This window comes from Rhinolophus sinicus, chromosome 8 (genome assembly GCF_057876585.1).
Source record: "Rhinolophus sinicus isolate RSI-liver-muscle chromosome 8, RSI-T2T, whole genome shotgun sequence".
NCBI classification, from domain to species: Eukaryota; Metazoa; Chordata; class Mammalia; order Chiroptera; family Rhinolophidae; genus Rhinolophus; species Rhinolophus sinicus.
The window spans coordinates 31,430,863-31,448,667 of record NC_142508.1 but is presented as its reverse complement, the minus strand read 5'-3'; the positions used below and the strand labels follow the sequence as shown (position 1 = coordinate 31,448,667).

The 17,805-nt window shown below is 59.4% G+C and overlaps 3 protein-coding genes and 1 long non-coding RNA gene across 9 annotated transcripts; 2 read left to right on the top strand and 2 right to left on the bottom strand.

The window, feature by feature from the left end:
• The first annotated feature begins 2,747 nt into the window (after positions 1 to 2,747).
• Positions 2,748 to 9,193, top strand: TRIM28 (tripartite motif containing 28). Of its 4 annotated transcripts, none has more exons than XM_019711572.3 (18): positions 2,748 to 3,590; positions 3,906 to 4,021; positions 4,246 to 4,378; positions 5,602 to 5,670; positions 6,024 to 6,159; positions 6,234 to 6,350; positions 6,427 to 6,541; positions 6,663 to 6,809; positions 6,904 to 7,018; positions 7,096 to 7,202; positions 7,288 to 7,324; positions 7,406 to 7,451; positions 7,523 to 7,775; positions 7,865 to 8,184; positions 8,258 to 8,381; positions 8,466 to 8,552; positions 8,633 to 8,770; positions 8,860 to 9,193. In XM_019711572.3, exons 1-18 carry the CDS (start codon positions 3,242 to 3,244, stop codon positions 9,034 to 9,036), a joined length of 2,586 nt encoding a protein of 861 aa, XP_019567131.3. In that variant the 5' UTR covers positions 2,748 to 3,241; the 3' UTR covers positions 9,037 to 9,193. The 4 variants fall into 4 exon arrangements, with proteins under 4 accessions (XP_019567131.3, XP_074171551.2, XP_074171552.2 ...); XM_074315450.2 differs by having other exon boundaries at positions 2,749 to 3,590; positions 3,909 to 4,021; XM_074315451.2 differs by lacking the exon at positions 5,602 to 5,670 and having other exon boundaries at positions 2,755 to 3,590.
• A 518-nt stretch (positions 9,194 to 9,711) lies between these two features.
• Positions 9,712 to 12,364, bottom strand: CHMP2A (charged multivesicular body protein 2A). Of its 3 annotated transcripts, XM_019711628.2 has the most exons (7): positions 12,207 to 12,345; positions 11,837 to 11,937; positions 11,185 to 11,376; positions 10,379 to 10,558; positions 10,142 to 10,272; positions 10,002 to 10,063; positions 9,712 to 9,921 (listed from the first exon to the last, which is right to left on the bottom strand). In XM_019711628.2, exons 3-7 carry the CDS (start codon positions 11,350 to 11,352, stop codon positions 9,788 to 9,790), a joined length of 675 nt encoding a protein of 224 aa, XP_019567187.1. In that variant the 5' UTR covers positions 11,353 to 11,376; positions 11,837 to 11,937; positions 12,207 to 12,345; the 3' UTR covers positions 9,712 to 9,787. The 3 variants fall into 3 exon arrangements, with proteins under 3 accessions (XP_019567187.1, XP_019567185.1, XP_019567186.1); XM_019711626.2 differs by lacking the exon at positions 11,837 to 11,937 and having other exon boundaries at positions 12,207 to 12,364; XM_019711627.2 differs by lacking the exon at positions 11,837 to 11,937 and having other exon boundaries at positions 11,185 to 11,398; positions 12,207 to 12,339.
• A 616-nt stretch (positions 12,365 to 12,980) lies between these two features.
• UBE2M (ubiquitin conjugating enzyme E2 M) lies at positions 12,981 to 16,160 on the bottom strand. The gene is made up of 6 exons (XM_019711631.3): positions 15,475 to 16,160; positions 14,331 to 14,425; positions 14,168 to 14,206; positions 13,950 to 14,053; positions 13,586 to 13,649; positions 12,981 to 13,501 (listed from the first exon to the last, which is right to left on the bottom strand). Exons 1-6 carry the CDS (start codon positions 15,581 to 15,583, stop codon positions 13,361 to 13,363), a joined length of 552 nt encoding a protein of 183 aa, XP_019567190.1. The 5' UTR covers positions 15,584 to 16,160; the 3' UTR covers positions 12,981 to 13,360.
• Positions 16,161 to 16,246: 86 nt separating this feature from the next.
• On the top strand, positions 16,247 to 17,513 carry LOC109434556 (uncharacterized). Its single transcript, XR_002135832.3, has 2 exons — positions 16,247 to 16,541; positions 16,734 to 17,513. It is a non-coding gene; the product is annotated as an uncharacterized LOC109434556 (long non-coding RNA).
• The last annotated feature ends 292 nt before the right edge of the window (positions 17,514 to 17,805 follow it).

The following is a 17,805-nucleotide window of genomic DNA, read 5'->3' as shown; positions in this document are numbered from 1 at the left end:
TTTTTTTTTTTTTTTTTCTCTCAGAGCTGATTCTGCAGGGAGCTTGCTGTATGTAAGATGTGTGTGCTTTCCTCTACTTATTAAAGCTTCCATCAAAAAGTTAAAAAGTTCATAGAAACAGAAAGATGATCAGTGGTTGCCAGGGGCTGGTGGGAGAGGGGAAGGGGAGTGCTGATGGATACAGGGTTTCCTTTTGGGATGTTGAGGTGGTGATTGCACAACATAGTGAATGTATTAAAATGCCACTTACTAACTGCATGCTGTAAAATAGCTAACATGATGAATCTGAGGTCATGTGAATTTTAACCACATTTTAAAAACAGCTTTAAAAGTAGTAGAACCCAAAACTCATCTTGTAGCCTACAAAATTGGCAGACTCCAGACAGTCATCATCTCCATGCATCTGTTTGCCCTTTTATACATGTACTGAGTGCCTATGGTGGACTAGGCCCTGGGCTAGGCATGGCAGATAAACTGCAGTGAGCACAAACAACTTGGAGCGCCTGTCTTTGTGATTCTCTGTAGTTGAAATGTGTAGGAAGAGGGGAACCAGGCACAACCCCAGCTCTTATCAAAATCTGATTTTCATTTGTGTGGTAAAATATACACAACATGAACTGTCCATTTTTACTATTGTAAAGCATGCAATTCAGTGGCATTAAGTATATTCATGATGTCCTACAACAACTACAACTGTCTAGTTCCCAGATGAAATCTGTGCAGATGGAGTAAGAGATTGGTGTGATGCAGTCACTAGATCTCCCAGAGAAATAGCTTTGGGGGTGACACCTGAAGATTGGAAGGAGAGCCAGGTGTAGGTGTGGGGTGTGGGGAAGGGAGAGGGTGGCTGCCTGCAGGCCTTGGCTGCCCTTGGTGCAGTATGAGTGATTCCTATAGTCTCAACCCTTGAGACCTGTCTGCAAAGCCAGGATGTAGACAATTTCTAATGAGCAAGGACTGGAAAGGGTGAGATACTGTAAAGGATGGACAGGGAGCACAGGGGATGAGAGCACAAATGACACTGACTGCTCTGTCAGACCTAGTAGCCCGGGGTGGGGGTGGGGGGCAGAGCCAAGATGTACCTGTGTCTTCTGGATCTCTGGATAGGCTGACTCCTCAGAGAGGACCTTTGAGCAAGGGTTCTGCCCTGGCCTTGCTCGCTTGTATGCCCACTCTAGCTCAGCTAGTCTTGGGATGCCCCTTTTGCCCGAGTCTGCCTGAACCTGGTTTCCAGTTGATCCCCCTGTCCCAATGCCGTCTTGGCACTTCCAGAAGCCTTGGTTTCCCCATTTGGACAATGGGGCTGGCAGTGGCCCAGCATTGGGTGGTAAGGCGACTCTCCAAGGCCTGCTGCTGGCACCCTGCCTGTGTGGCCATGTACTGGGAAGGTCCCGAGTCCAGGAGGAAGGGGGCTGTTTAGAGAGAACAGGATAGGCCTTGGCAGGCCGTTGAAACCACAGGACCAGTTACCAGAGTCTAGTGAAGGGCCTGTAACCAGGCAGCTGTCTGGCAACTTCTAGGTATGATGCACCCCTGCTCACTTCCCTGCTCCGCATGTGCCCAGTCAGCTTCAGGCCTTTGCACTTGCTTCTGCCTTAACTGTCCTTCCTTGAAGGTGTTTGGGGACAGCACCTACGGAAGTCCACTTCTACACTCTTTACCATCAAGTACTTATTTTGACTCCCTGACCCACGTGCCCCCCTACCCCCCCTCCCTCGTCTGCCCCTGGGGCCAGGGTAGGTATGGGTTACACCCCCTTTGGGGCCCAGCGCGGGACGGGGTCGCCCAAAGTATCCAGCGAATATTACTAAAGGACGTCACATCTCACCCTATGGGCGGCCAGCTACCAACTTTCCCTCCCAATTATCAGAGAAAGGAAAAAAGAAAACAAGGGCCCGCGGCCAGAGCCTCGGAGGGGGGTGGGGTGGGGAGGGGGCGTGGCCCCACCCGACGAAGCTTAGGGGGCAGCGCCAGGGTTGGAACAAAGGCAGGCACCGAGACAAAGCCCCAAGGCCCCCAGTACCCTCCGGGAACAAAGGCTACGTCAGTCTCTCCTGGACCAGACACGCCTCCGCCGCCAAGGGTGGGCGCCTGAGGAGCTAGGTGAGGGAGGCCGCAACTGCTCCCCCTGCAGCCTCGGCGTGTGCGAGCCGGGGAGACTCCGAGCAGTGTCTTGCGGCTGGACGCCCAAGCCCCCGGCTCTGCATCCTCTAAAGAGCTGACCCCCGCAGACAGGATTCACTTCTCCAACCCTGCTTCCCTGCTTAGAACTCCACCGCTGTTGAGGTTCGGTTCGGCCACCTGGAAAAGCATCCAAGTCAACATAGCTGCCGGCTGGAAACGGAAAGGGGCGCTTGGTGGGCCAGGCGTGATCTCAAGACTCACTGCTCTGTAGCCCCTTGGGACCTATTCGATTCGGGCAGGTTTCAGTGTTTCTCATGTTAAACAATGAAAAGGTTAAAACCGAAAAGTCAGCCGGCCGGATCAGAACGCAACTTCTTTCTGGGATGGGAACCCTCCGCCCCTTTCTCGGGCCCGCCGTCTCCTCCAGATCTCGGCCCCGCCCCCTCTCCCGAATGCCTATTGCAATGACTGGAGACGTCTCCCGGCCGCCAAAGGGGCGGGGATTGAGGCGGAGGCCTGGGCTGACTACGCGTGCGCAGCACAGCGGCCAGACTGTGGGCCAGAGGGGAGGTGAAGCACTCTAAAAACCGTGAGCGCGGACTATGTTGTAGCTATAACGTCAATGATGCTCCGCCCTGCCGCACAGGCGGCGCCAGGGTGGTGCCGGCGAAGGTAGGAGGCTCCAATTCAGGCGCGTGCGTACTCGCTGCCTCGTCTATAGCGATCGGCCCGGGCCCCGCCCCCAAGCTCAAGGCGCCCAGCGCGCGTGCGCAACAGCGTCGGCGCCAGTTATTTCTGTCCCGCCCCCGAGCCGCGGCTCTTTCTGCGAGTGGGCGCACGGGCGAGCGGTTGTTCGCGTTGCGTGTCTTGGGTCTTCGAGGCCACCGAGAAGGAAGCGCGGGCGTCGGCGGCGGCGGGAGGCGAGCAGGCGGCGGCTGGCCGTGCCTCTGCAGCGCCCTGCGCGCAGCGGGCGGAGGCCCAGGCGGCGCGTGGCGGCGCTCGGCCTCGCGGCGGCGGCGGCATCGGCAGCGACCCAGCCGTTGGCGGCGAGTGCATCTGCGCCTGCGCGGCGGGCCCCGCGCCCCTCCTCTCCCTGGGCGCCCGCGGCGGCGTGTGAATGGCGGCCTCAGCAGCAGCGGCCTCGGCCTCGGCGGCGGCGGCGGCAGCCGCTTCGGGCAGTCCGGGCCCGGGTGAAGGCTCGGCGGGCGGCGAAAAACGCTCCCCTGCCGCGGCCTCGGCCTCGGCCTCGGCGTCGGCTTCCGCCTCTGCATCGTCGCCTGCGGGGGGCGGCGGCGAGGCGCTGGAGCTGCTGGAACACTGCGGCGTCTGCCGGGAGCGTCTGCGGCCCGAGAGGGAGCCGCGCTTGCTGCCCTGCCTGCACTCGGCCTGCAGCGCCTGTCTTGGGACCCCGGCGCCCTCCGTCGCCAACAGCTCTGGGGACAGCGGCGCGGCGGGCGACGGAGCCGGTGGGTACAGTTGGGTCCCGCTCTCCACCCGGCAGCTTTCGATCCCACCTGGCGTGCAGATTGGGTGTTTGTGCTCAGTGTGTGGCGGGTGAATCGGCTAGGCGAGAGGATAGGGTCCTAGAGAGTGCTCTACCGGGCGCTGAGATGGGGCGTGTGCTTCAAGTTCGATGAAAGAAGGGTTTGGCTTCTGCTCTGGGAGGGGAGGTCCGGCCCAGTATGGGATGTCTGAGATGGAAGCTGGGGTCCAGTGGGGCGATGGGTGTATATATAGTCTGGATGTGAACATGGAATAGTTTCAATTCTTTTTATCCTCAGCAGTCGTGGATTGTCCTGTGTGCAAGCAGCAGTGCTTCTCCAAAGATATTGTGGAGAATTATTTTATGCGTGACAGTGGCAGCAAGGCTGCCGCTGACTCCCAGGATGCAAATCAGGTATATTTTGTTCTAGCAACAATTAGGAGGCTTTGGGCCTTGGGGGCGGGGGGGGGGCGGGTCATCAGCTCAGGGGCATGGTTATATCTCCAAAGTTTACTCTTCTTACACTGAGCATCTGGGTAAATTGTTAGGCTAGGGAAAGGCACCACTTAACATTTCTTGGATTGCAAATGCCAGCATTTCTGGTGGTTCTGTTTCCTGACTCTATCTTTGTCTGGCAGTGCTGCACTAGCTGTGAGGATAATGCCCCAGCCACCAGCTACTGTGTGGAGTGCTCTGAGCCACTGTGTGAGACGTGTGTGGAGGCACACCAGCGGGTGAAGTACACCAAGGACCACACCGTGCGCTCCACTGGTACACAAGGCGGATGGAGGGGGGCCTTGGCTGCTCTTCTACATAAGTCCTCAGCTGCTCAAGTGGGTTGCAGATGGTGGATGTGTCCCAGGAGCTTCACTAGGGGGCACTACCTGAAAGGCCTGGTGGCAGAACTCAAAATCAGGAGATTGGGGCTCTGGTATGCGGTCTGATGGTCCAGGTTCGGGAGGGGAAGAAAGGCCCCAGGCAGGGGGGTTGGTGCTGGGGGGAAGAGGAGACAGAAGAAGCTTACAGGGACCTACCTCATTGTGTCTCAGCGTGTACAGAGGGTTCAAGGAAGCTCATCAGGGGAGGCTCCCCCCCCCCCCCCGTGGTGGAGGAACTGCCCTGTGCAGACAGGAAAATGCAGTGTATTTTGGAGAGCGATGTGAGGGGCCTTTTTGACCTGGGGTTCCTTGGCACCTGCCTTAAGGCTCTGTAGGAAAAAGGCCCCCCAGCCACAGCGTCTTGACAAGCTGTGAGGTCTGGCCTTCGGGCCATTACTGACAGTCCTGTTTTATTTTTGGGGTGTGGGTGTCTTAAAGCGCAGCTGGGTATTTCTAGATTTTCTGTGAATGTGCTGGCAGTGGTATGGTAACCGACTTGTTAGCTTTCTGAGTGTAGCCTGGTTTTTCATCTACAAGTTCTGAGTGGCCTTTGGGTAGTTAAACTGGCAGCTTCAGCACAGAGGACAGTACTGGTGGGAAGATGAGGATGGCAGTGGTGGCTGTGCGGCATGAGGAGCGAGGAGAGACAGGCAGAGGATCCTGGATTTTAGGCAAAGGTCAGGGTGTAGGATGAGTTAACATTGAAGGAGCTGATGCCTGGTTTGTATCCCAGTGTCGCGTAACTCAGGCTGGGTTGGTATTGCCAGGATGTTTTTGGGATTGGGGAGGAAAGCGGAACAGACTCCCAAGCAGCTTTCTAATGGTGACAGACTCTGGGTGGGGCAGGGGTTGTCAACGTGGTATACTGGTCTTTGGGTGGTGTAACAGCACCAGGACCTGCCGCCCCCAGGGGGCCTGACACCTTTTTGAGAGTCCTGGTCTGACACCTCATTTCTGCCAGCCTGAGGAGGCTCTGCAGTGCCGCCTGTGGGCCTATGGCTTGTAAGGTACACGGCCTTTTCTGACCAAAGAAGAGGGGAGGTCAGCAGGCATGGCTCCTAAGGAAGTTGCCTGAGTGGTGCCTCTAGGCCCTGATTCGCTTTCTGTCTGTGCCAGAAAGCAAATGTTCTTCGTGCCCGGGATGCCTCAGTAGCCAGAAAGCCCCCCTGCTGGACAGAGCCTGCTGTGAGTGGAAGAGAAAGGGAACCCAGTGGGGGGTTCGGAGGCGGAGGAACTCTTTGGAGTGTCCACCTGGAGAAGGTTCCAGTAGAGGGACCAGCAGGGGGGAGGTATCCTGTCAAAGGCCATCATCCTCACAATGCCAGAAGCTGGAGGGGGTGGTCTCTTGGTCAGGCTTGGGACAGGAGGTTTTGAGAGGAAGGGTCTGGGCTCGGGGGCCTGTGCTCTTCCTGGGCCCTGGTTGCAGGGCCCCTGGGTTTTCCCAGTAGGTAGCCCAGGGCTGCAGGACAGGCAGGAAGTGAGGCCCGGAGTTGGACATGCTGAGGTTGGGCTCCCTCCTTAAGGTACCCATTTCCCAGGGCCAGCCAAGTCCCGAGATGGCGAGCGCACAGTGTACTGCAATGTTCACAAGCACGAGCCCCTCGTATTATTCTGTGAGAGCTGCGACACCCTCACCTGCCGGGACTGCCAGCTCAACGCCCACAAGGACCACCAGTGAGTCCTGCGGTAGGACCGGGGAGGGGGCCCTTCTTTGTCCAGCGCCCAGGCTCATCTCTTTCTGCCCTTAGGTACCAATTCCTGGAGGATGCAGTGAGGAACCAGCGTAAACTCCTGGCCTCTCTGGTGAAGCGGCTTGGGGATAAGCACGCCACCCTTCAGAAGAACACCAAGGAGGTTCGCAGCTCGTAAGTGGATGCCAGCGCCATGGGGTGTCCCCAGGTGAGGCCTGCCCGGCTTGTCCTGACCCAAACTGCCCCTCAGGATTCGCCAGGTGTCTGATGTGCAGAAGCGTGTGCAGGTAGATGTAAAGATGGCCATCCTACAGATCATGAAGGAGCTGAACAAGCGGGGTCGCGTGCTGGTCAATGATGCCCAGGTGATCTGTGTGGTGGGAGGGTCCTGGGGACTGGTCCCCTCTGCTGGTCACTGGCCCCATGTTTGGCGGGAGGGTCCTGTGGCCTGGCTGCTGATGCTCCCCTTTCCACCCGTGCCTACAGAAAGTGACTGAAGGGCAGCAGGAGCGCCTGGAGCGGCAGCACTGGACCATGACTAAGATCCAGAAGCACCAGGAACACATCCTGCGCTTCGCCTCCTGGGCCCTGGAGAGTGACAACAACACAGCATTGTTGCTCTCCAAGAAGCTGGTGTGTGCTGGGGCAGCAGGCGGGATGCAGGCAGGTGCCCCTAGCCCCCTGTGGTGGCCTCTCACTGCTGTGCTCACATGCGTCCCGCCCCCAGATCTACTTCCAGCTGCACCGTGCCCTCAAAATGATCGTGGACCCTGTGGAGCCACATGGCGAGATGAAGTTCCAGTGGGACCTCAATGCCTGGACCAAGAGCGCGGAGGCCTTTGGTTGGTCCTTGTCTGTCCCCACGCTGCTCCTTGCCAGCACCTAGGCACTGTGACTCATGTCTCCCTCCTTCTTGCAGGCAAGATTGTGGCAGAGCGTCCTGGCCCCAACTCCACAGGCCCTTCGCCCATGGCCCCCCCACGGGCTCCAGGGCCCCTGAGCAAGCAGGGCTCTGGCAGCAGCCAGGTGAGCAGGGGAGGGTCCTGGGTGGTGGGATGGTGTGGTCCTCTGGGATGCCTGCCCACTGAGGCCCAACCTGCTTTGTCCACAGCCCATGGAAGTACAAGAAGGCTATGGCTTTGGGTCAGGTGAGTGAGTGTGCTGGTAGGTGGGAGACCCCAGAGCACTGGACCACCCCAGCCCACTGTCCGTTTTCTGTCTTTGAACAGACGACCCCTACTCAAGTGCAGAACCCCACGTGTCAGGCGTGAAGCGGTAAGTGTGGCTGTTCTGGGACAGCGGGTGGATGTAGGGATAGAGGTGTTGACACCAAGCTATATCCATAGGTCCCGCTCAGGTGAGGGTGAGGTGAGTGGACTCATGCGCAAGGTGCCACGGGTGAGCCTGGAGCGCCTGGACCTTGACCTCACAGCTGACAGCCAGCCACCAGTCTTCAAGGTCTTCCCAGGCAGCACCACGGAGGACTACAACCTGATAGTCATTGAGCGCGGGGCTGCGGCCGCTGCTGCTGGACAGCCAGGGACTGCGGCCCCTGGGGCCCCTGGGGCCCATCCTCTGCCCGGCATGGCCATTGTCAAGGTAAACTTGCCTCCAAATGACCACAGCTGGGAAATGACTACTGCTGCTTAGGCCTGCACCGTGCTGAACACCCATCATTTTTCTTCTAGGAGGAAGAGACAGAGGCTGCTATTGGAGCCCCATCTGCTGCCACTGAGGGCCCCGAGACCAAGCCTGTGCTGATGGCCCTGGCGGAGGGCCCTGGTGCTGAGGGCCCACGCCTGGCCTCACCCAGTGGCAGCACCAGCTCAGGCCTGGAGGTGGTGGCTCCAGAGGGTACCTCCGCCCCGGCTGGTGGCCCGGGTGCCCTGGATGACAGTGCCACTATCTGCCGCGTCTGCCAGAAGCCAGGCGACCTGGTCATGTGCAACCAGTGCGAATTCTGCTTCCACCTGGATTGCCACCTGCCCACTCTGCAGGATGTGCCAGGGTGCGGGGCTGTGGGCACTGGGGTAATGGGCTGGCCGGGGTGGGGGCAGCTCCTCATTCTTTGTCCCATGTAGGGAGGAGTGGAGCTGCTCACTCTGCCATGTGCTACCTGATCTGAAGGAGGAGGATGGCAACTCGAGCCTGGACACTGGTGACAGCACTGGAGTGGTGGCCAAGCTGTCACCAGCCAACCAGCAGGTGAGGGTGGGACCTTTCCTTTGATGGTTCAGCAGCTCTGTGCCCCATACCCACTAACGTTCTCCATATTGCGTTCCTCTATAGAAGTGTGAGCGTGTCCTGCTGGCCCTGTTCTGCCACGAGCCTTGCCGGCCCCTGCACCAGCTGGCCACTGACTCTAGCTTCTCCCTGGTGAGTCCTCGGACTTGTGGGGAGTTCCGGGCAGGACTGGGCACCCTGCCTCACCTCCCACCTGTGGCCTTTTACTGTAGGATCAGCCTGGTGGCACCTTGGACCTTACCCTGATCCGGGCCCGCCTCCAGGAGAAGTTGTCACCCCCCTACAGCTCCCCCCAGGAGTTTGCCCAGGATGTGGGCCGTATGTTCAAGCAGTTCAACAAGCTGACAGAGGTGAGCCTCTGGAGAAGGGCAAGGTGGGGGTCGGCTGGGGGAGGGGGAGGGGCTGGAACCCACCCTACCATGCCACCCATCTTGCTCAGGACAAGGCGGATGTGCAGTCCATCATTGGCCTGCAGCGCTTCTTCGAGACGCGCATGAACGAGGCCTTCGGGGACACCAAGTTCTCTGCTGTGCTGGTGGAGCCCCCGCCCCTGAGCCTGCCTGGTGCTGGCCTGAGTGCCCAGGAGTTGTCCAGTGGCTCTGGTGATGGCCCCTGAAGCTGGTCCCCTTGAGCCAGCTCAGCCTATTGGTCCTGTCAGCCCTGCCCATCCCCCTCTGGTGACCTGGCTCCCACTCCTTGGTACCCCATTCCCCAGCCCTTCACAATATGGTTTTTACTTCTGTGGATTTAATAAAAACTTCACAAGTTCCTCAGCCTTGGTTGGTGGGGGCAGTGTTCTGGGGCTTGGTCTCTTTCTGCAGCTATCTCACCAAGCCCTGGTGGGCCCTGCAGGGGTAGGGCGTCCCTCCTGGACAATCCCTGATGTGGTGAGTCTCAGTTGAGTGGGAGGGGGTGCCCTGTGGGTAGGCAGGGGGAAGCCTGTTATCTGCTTAGTGGTGGCCCCTTTTTCTGAGCACTTCCTGGACTTGGCATGACTAGATGATGCACTGGTGAGCTGGATGGGCTGAGGCTCCAGAATTCTACCAGAGTATTAGGAGCCTGCTGTTTTGGTAGTGATAGTGCAGTGTTGAGGCCAAGGTACTGGAGGCCTGGAAGGGATGCTGCAACTGGACCCAGAGCCCCAAGTGTGAACATGGGTGAGCTTGGCCTGTGTACCCCTTCCTTCCCCAACCCACACCCCAAGTAATCTGGCACTTGTCCTCTTGAGAGCCATGCCCTGAGTGATTCAGGCCCCAAGAGACCTATGTGAGGCCAGTCACAGGCCCAGGAATAAGTGTCCAGTATCTTTTATTACAGACAGGGTAAAGTGAAAGTGGGTGTCACTGGCCTTGGATGGGATGGGGCAGTCAGTCCCTCCGCAGGTTCTTGAGACGTTCCTCCAGGTCCGCATCTGCATCCACAAGGGCTGAGGCTGAGGCCGCAGCCTCTGCCTTCTTCCCACTGGCAGCCACACTGAGTGAGCCTCCAGTGGATGGGAGGTCTGCAGAGAGATGGGGGTTAGAGCCCCTTGTGGGAGACAGTGTTGGGAGGGAAAACCGAGCCCAAGCTGTGGGCACTCACTGGACAGCTCGTCTGTCAGGCTCAGTCCCAGCTCATCCAGGACCTGGGACACAACTGCGTCACTAGATGAGAGAAGACAGAAACTGAGGGTCAGGCACGAGAGGGGCAGTATCCACTCCCACCCCTACTGGTGTCCGTACCTCTCCTCTTCATCTTCCTCATCGCCCATGGCATCGTCAATGGCATCATTCATCATCTCCTCTTTCATGTCCATTATCTCTGCCTGCCGCTCAAACTCCATCATGATTTTCTGGATCTGGGGCAGCTTGAGCTATGGGAGGAGGGGTGTGTGTGTGTGTGTGCACGCGCGCGTGCGAGCCTGGTGCCTGAAGGGTATGGTGGGGGCGGGGGCCCAGGGCGGGAACAGGCTTACCTACCTGCCTGTTCATGGTGCCCATGGCCTTGGTGACGCCTTTCATGGCTTGTGCCATGGAGTTGTTGGACTTGAGCGTCTGAATCTTGAGGGACACAGCCTGGATGTTGGCCCGCATCAACACAAACTTGCGCACGTAGCGCCGTGTGCGCACCAGATCCTTGGCCATGATGCGCACAGCATCCTGAGAAGACGGGACAGGTGGCAGGCAGAGGCCCTGTGGCTAACCCCAGCAGTTACTGATCCCTCTTTCCAGCTTGGTCCACAGGCTCCTCTCTGAGCTCACATGCTGGGAGGGAGGCTGGGCCACACAGTCACTGCCTTGACTTACACACCCTGTCTTGGCCATCTCACACCTGGCAGTTGCAAACCTGCCCAAAGCCAGCTTTTCACTTCCTCCCCAAACCTCTTCCTTGCCTTGCCCATCCCAGAAAATGGCACCTCCTCAACCCAGCTGCTCAGGCCCAAACTGTCACCCATCACAGGCTTTGCTCACTCCTGGTTCAGTCAGGCTGTCTCCTCATGGCCCAAAGGTCCGAGTACCCCAGGCCCTGTCCTTCTCGCAGCAAACCCTTCGGCTCAGCTTCCACTGTGGCCCAGGTTTCTGAGTGGTCTGAGCTCAACCATCACTTCACCTAACATTTGCTGCCTGGATCTTCACAGGCACGCTGCATTACTCATGGTTCAGCTCTGATCACTTCCTGGGAGGCCATTTTCCTCAAAGCACGTATCTGTTGGTGTCCTGTCCCACTTGCTGCAGTCACAGCAGTGCCTGGCCCCGTGTCCCAGCTCCTGCCCAAACGAACTCACCATCTGGCCCTGCTTGGCCATCTTCTTGATGTCTGCAATGATTTTCTTCTCCTGTGTCTCCAGCTTCTGTCGTTCACGGTCTAACTCTCGCATGGCCCGGTTCAGGGCCCGTTGGTTCTGCCGCAGTAGCTCCTCCGGTGTCTTCCGGCGCCCAAACAACAGGTCCATGGCAGCAGGAGCCTGCTGGGGGGCCTGGGACAAGGGCAAAGCCTAGCTGCAGGGTGGCAGAGGCCCAGAAAGGTGGCCAGAGGCAGAGCCAGGGTCATGGCGTGTATTGGGGGAGGGATGAGGGAGCCAGCAGGGAGAGGAGTTGGGGATGGAAGACAAAAACAGTGCAGCATGAAATATCGGGGTAGGAACAGGAATGGGAACAGCCAAACCTGAAAGTCATCCACAGCGTACCCACACAAGCCCCATCTCCATCACAGAGCCCCAACAGAGGCTCAAGGTTTCAGCCTCCCTCTCCAGACCGGGAGGTGAGGTCTTGTTGTCTCTGATGTAATGAGACTGGAGGTGGATGTGTGTGGGTGCACTGGGGGCATTTGGGACCCTGAGCGACAAGGGCAAGGCAGTTGTGGGGGCTTGTGATGGCAGGGCAGGGTAAGTGGAGACCCTCGGTGCCAAGTTGACAGCATATGGATCTTATTCGTACCGGGAGGTCCTTGAATGCTGAGGGAACCTGGTTTTGGAGAACACGGTTGGGGGCGGTCGGAGACCCCTGTACCACGAGAATGGTATGGATGTTGGGGCGCCCTGTAAACACAGGCCAGGGTCTGGAGTCGTCGGGGACCCCTGAACATCGAGGACGGGATGGTGGGCATTGGGGCGCTCTGCACATTCAGAACAGAGTCTCGCGGTGTTAGGGGTCCTGCGCTCCAACAGCAAGGCGGCGTAAGGCACCCCGATGGTGAGGCCAGGGTCCCAGGGAAGAGCAAGGTCCTCGACGCCGGGGCGAAGAGGCCCTCGTACTTGGCCGCCCACGAGCCGCCCCCCGGACCCAAGGCCCAGCAGGGGCCACTCACCGGAGCTGGGACAGGGACCCGCTTCCGCTTCCGGGCCTCTCGTTCGGATTTCGGGCGCGCCCACCGACAGCCCCTCCGATCTGTCGCCTCTACCGTCGCCGTTTCCGGATTAAACGACCTGACGTCATATACCCCGCCCGCACCCGGAATGCTGGGAGGTGGTAAGAACGCGCGTGCGCACGCGCCGTGGAGCAGGCCGGCGTGCACGCGCATGCGCACTATTTCCCGTTTCTCCGTGTCAGGCCTGAGGGTGTGTCACACGTTTGTGTCCCGCCTCAGGAAGCCGGGCCACACCCGAAGTCCCGGTGCCCGCAGGGTTGGTGCACCTTCCGACACCTTCTCCCAAGCCACCCCAGAGGTCTTGCATTCCATCACTTCACACACTAGAGGGCCCAGCTCATCCAAGGGCCCCTGAAGTCTCCCTGATGTTTTTGGATCTCAGGCACCTGGTAGTACCAGGCAGGGTCCTCTCCTGTGGGTCCACCAGGGCAGGAGGGGGCTGAGGTGGAAATGGCGCACTTTCCCCTAACCTAGTCTGCTAGCCAGATAGTCAGTGCTTACTGGATCCCACCCCTGCCTCATCCCAAAGTGGGAATCGTCCCACACAGCCCAAGACTTGGGGCTTGATCTCCCCATTGCCCAAGGTAATGGACATCCTGCTGAAGGGTGCCCCAATGCCACCTGGGACCACACACCTCCCAGCACTCTTGTCCAAGGAGCCCTGCTGGATATCACCTGCCCCTCCCCGTCCACAGAAGGAAGAGGCGGAGGCCATGCAGTAACATTCCCCTTTAATAGCCTGGAGGAACCTCCAGTGGTGGAGGGATGGGGTGGCAGGGCCCAGGCCACCCAGTCCCCTTGGCTACCCACCCCAGTGCCCAGAGTGGGGGGTCGGACGGCACCCAGCGGGGGGCTAGACAAGCCAATTCATTTCCCATTGCTGAGCAGGTCGGGGGGAAGACAGAACCGACCTTAATCACACGGTGGTTAAAACAAAAAAAAAAAACTAGGAGTGGGTGGTAGAGAGGAGGCAAGGCCAGGGCATGGGATCTCCCCCCACTTGCCGCCCCATGCTCCCCACCTGTGGGCCCCAATAAATATTTGCAGGGGACGCCAGGGCTGTTGGCCCTGGCAGGGGTGGGTACGCGCCAACCCTATTTCAGGCAGCGCTCGAAGTAGGTGGAGCCGATGTAACCACCTCGCATGGAGCGCTGCACATTCTGCTCAAACAGCCGCCGGTTGTTCTGCAGGACCTCAGCGGCCTCCTTGTTCAGCGGGTCTTCAGGGTTGGGCTCCTGTGGCCAGTATGGGCAGGGGTCAACATGCCCAAGGGGCCGACAGCTAACCTCCCCAAACCCTACCCATCCAGCCCTACTCACCAAGAAGAGATACTGCAGGCCATAAATTATGGAGTTTATCGTAAGGACTGGCTTCCAGTCCTCTCTGTGGACAGAGAGCATCAGGTTCAGGGACTGGTGAATGTGCGGCTGCCACACGCCCTGCTGGAACTGGACATGTCAGGCCCAGGGCGTGGGACAGTGCAGATGTGAGAGGCTAGGGGGAGGGTGCAGAGCAGCCCAGGCCAGGGAGAAAGCCAAGGTCTAGCCATGAGGAAGAAAACATGGAGATGAAGAGAGATAGGGACACAGACCACAGGGGGAGGGAAGGGACACTGGTTCAGTGCAAAGCAATGAGGGGGGCCTGATAGGGCTGGGTAGAGCAGTGGAGGGCCAGCGCCCTCACCTGAGGATGTTGAGGCAGACGTTGCCCTCGAGGTCAATGTTGGGATGATAGACCATCGTCTCACACTTCACCTTGGGGGGGTCATGCGGGTAACCCTGGCCCACCTGGCTCCAGGAAAAGAGAGGGGGAAGTGGATAGGTACCCAGGCAGTGCTTGGCTGGGGCTTCAGCTGTTGCCTCCTCAGCCCAGGGAGCCACCCCTGCCCACCTGGAACTCACCTTAAAACTGAACACAAACTTCCCACTCTTGTAGAAGCCCTGTGCGGAAAGAGAAAAAGGTGTTAGGGCCCCATCCTGCAGGGCCTGACAGGTGAACCAGGTCTCCCTACTTGGGAACCAGCCCCTGGACTGTGCCTGGGAGTCCAGCTGAGTGTGCCCTCACCTCATCAGGACAGATAACCAGTTTGAAGTTGAGGAGATCGTCGGGATCTGAAAAGCTGATGTCACACGTCTTGGGCAGGTTTAGCTCGTTTATGTCTGGGTTTGCACAGCAGAGAAAGGGAACAAAGAGGGAAGAGTGAGAGAGGAGGGTGCTCGGAGCACGTACAGGTGCCAGCAGAGCCCCTATGGCTTCATCCAAGACTCCCGGGGCTGTCCTGGGCTGTGCCCCACATCCCCAACTCTCTCCTTGCTCTTTCTGCACCTCAGTCTCCAAGCAGGATCTTCTGGGTCCACAACAACACCCCAAATATGCATCTTCAGTTGTGGCTGTGCCCTAGCTCCCGGCCCAGGATAAACTCTGACTCTTCTGAATACACTGCTCCCAAGTGGCCCCCAAGAGTCTCTGACAACCCCAAACCACAGGATCCCCAGCCTTGACCTCCAACTTTCTAGTGGACCCTGCTCGTCCCCACTTGTCCACCCAAACTCAAGGACCCTGGCACCTCCATACTCTAAATCATCCCCTCACCAGTCCCAGGTCTCCAGCATCTCTCCTCTGCCTGTCATCCCAAACCCATGTTCCTATCTGACCTCCAGACCTGTGAGTCCCCAGCCTCAATCTCCCTGGCACCCACTATCCCTCCCTCCTCTACCTGTCACCCCAAACCCCAAATTGCCGTATGATGACCCCCAGTCCGTCTCTACCCATCTGACTCTCAGATTCCCAGTGACCCCAGCATAATATACGAAATCCTCTCCCACTCTTATCCCCAATCGGTGGCTCCCACTATCCCCATCTCCTTTGCTTGTCATTCAGGTTCCCGTTTGACCCCCCGACTCTCAGTCCCCCGCCCCCTACCACCACCCTCCACCGCCTGATCCTCAGATTCCCGGTCCGCAATACCAGACGCCTGCCTGGCTTTCCAAATATCCTAACTGCCCCATCCTGTGCCCCGCTTCTCTGATCCCCTTTACCCCCGTGACTGCATTACCCCACGCGATTCCCCCATCACTCCATCTCAGGCCCTGACCTCCGACCCCCCACATCCATGGCCTCCAATCTGACATCTCTGGCCCTGGGGGGAACATTATCCAACTCCTGGTCCCCCCATAACCCGACCCCGGCCCTGACCCCCGACCCCTACCCTTCTGGATCCGCAGCTGCGCCGCCGACGCCTTCTTGCTGCTGCCCTTGGTGCCGCCCGCCGACTCCTCCTCCTTCTTCTGCTGCTTCAGCGAGAACAGCTTGATCATCCTGCCGCCGCCGCCGCCGCCGCCGCCGCCGCCGCGGGGCCCGGGACCCCGGCCACACGGCCGCCCGCCGCTGCCCGCGCCACTCGAACCCGCCGCCGCGGCCTTCTCCGCTGCTGCCGCGGCCCGTCCGGCCTGCCGCGCCGCTCCGCGCCCACCGCGCGGCCCGCGTCGGCTCCCGTAGTCCAGCTCCGGCCTGCCCCGGCGCCTCGGGCTCGCTCGGCAGTGCTCGAGCAGACTCGGCTCTCCTCGGGACTGTTCGGCCCCGCCCCCACCCGGCCGCTCCCTCCGCCTCCTCGCCCGCTCAGGTCTCGGGCCCAGCTGTGGCTGCGGCTGCGGCTGCGGGCTGTCTGGGACGCGCCGTCAACTCGCTCACTCACTCCTCCGCGAAGGGGTTGCAGCAAGGGTGGAAGGAGGCGGAGGCGGTGTATAGGAGTCTCGGCAGCAGCGGCTTTGGCGCGGAAGTCCGCAACGGCCTCGGGCGCCCTACCACTTCGGCTATTTCCGCCGCCTTCCCGCTTCGGCTCTTCCCGCCCGGCCTGCGCTGTGCGCCTGCGCAACCATCGCCGCCATCCCCGCCCCGCGTTGCTCAGCGATGGTGCATAGGGTTCGGGCTCTTTCGGCTGGGCTCGAGTATTTCCGCTTGTCTATGCGTCTCGTGGTCACTTCCGGAGACGCTCGCGGATACAGGCCAGGGGCGGTGTCGCCGCCATCTTTAAGTGGGGCAGATGCGGCTGCTTCGCTCGCTCTCGCCTATTCCCACTGGCACTAGTGCAGACCGCGGCGGGTGTGGGTCAAATGGGGTTTTTTCCCCGGAGGTCACAGACAGGGGCATGGTGATCGCTGCGGGCCAGATCCCAGCGCAAGGCCAGGGGCGTTTCCCAGCGAGTGCGGAGTCTAGTACTCTCGTGTTCTATCTTAAATCCAATCAAAGAACCCGCTCGGGGAGATTCTAGTTGAGGTAAACTAACAAAATGTATTGTGCCAGAGTGGTCAGCACCCTGGACGGCAATGCGGGTGGACACTCGGGTGGGGGTCGTTCTCGGTGCCTGTCATGAGCTCTAGGGGGGCGCAGGACGACCTTACGCCGCCTGCAGGGGCGCTGTGGGCGGGGCCAGCCTCCCCTTCAATCACAGCTCAGGCTGTCCCGCAGGGTTCCGCAACTTCCTGCTGTCACCGCGGAAACCGTGAGGTGGGTCAGGAGTGGCGTCACGAGGGTTGGCCAGCACCCGGGCGGACCTGTGGGGGCACCCGGGGCTCTGCAGCTCAACCCTTCCGCGACCCCTTCTGTCCCTGAAACAACTTGCCGTCCCCTCCCAGAGTATTGCGGGAGACATGGTCCCGGCGGTCCAGTTGGGGCCACGCTACGGTCGGCCAAGTTCCTCTCGGCTGCCTGCCCTGTCCCAGGCCCGTGGCCCTCATCTTGGCCCCATCCCCCATCCTCACCTCAAGGAGTCGCCTCCTCCTCATCGCACCTTGGTCTGGCGTCTATCCCGGTCCCAGCCTCCGCGGAGGCTCTGCCGTGTGAGTGCCGGTTACCCTTAGCGTCCTTGGTCTCCGTGGACTGATCACAGCTGTATTTCTGTAATTGCTCCCCCTTTCGGACCTTCCATTCTCAATGTCAACCAACCCTGATGCCCCCTTCAGCCCCCTGGTTGTTCCAGCCTCACACTCCTAGCATCGTTTCTTGACTCCCGTGACAACTGAGCGCTGGAGGGGAGCCAGGGGCTAAGGATGGGGGCTCAAACCTCAAAACAGCTCAGGTTTGGGGCTGACGTAATTGCAACCGTCCCAGCGTTCTCAAGCTTCAGACATAGTTGGTCCTGGGACTCAGAGGTCCCCTCCAGACTCAAGCTCTCCCTTTAACCCTTCCTCTCCGTTGTTCTTAGCTGTTCTGCTTTTGCTGATTATTTTCATAAACACTGTCTCCACAATAGGGTTGATGACCATCATGCTGTTTCCAGCCAAAGTTTCAAGGGGGAAGTTTCTATTGGGCAACCTGATCCATGTGTTCATCCTCAGGCCAGTTGCTGAGGCCCATCAGCTAATGGCCCATCTGGGGGTAGGGTATTGGTTCCCTGGAGAAGTGACACTGGACTAGCCAAAGCTAGACTTTCGTGGTCTCTAACATCGTGGCTTACCCACAGTGCAGTGGGACTCAACCATGCAAGCAATACGAAGCCATTGGGTCCAGATTAAGGAGGTAGGGCATGGCCAGACTGAAG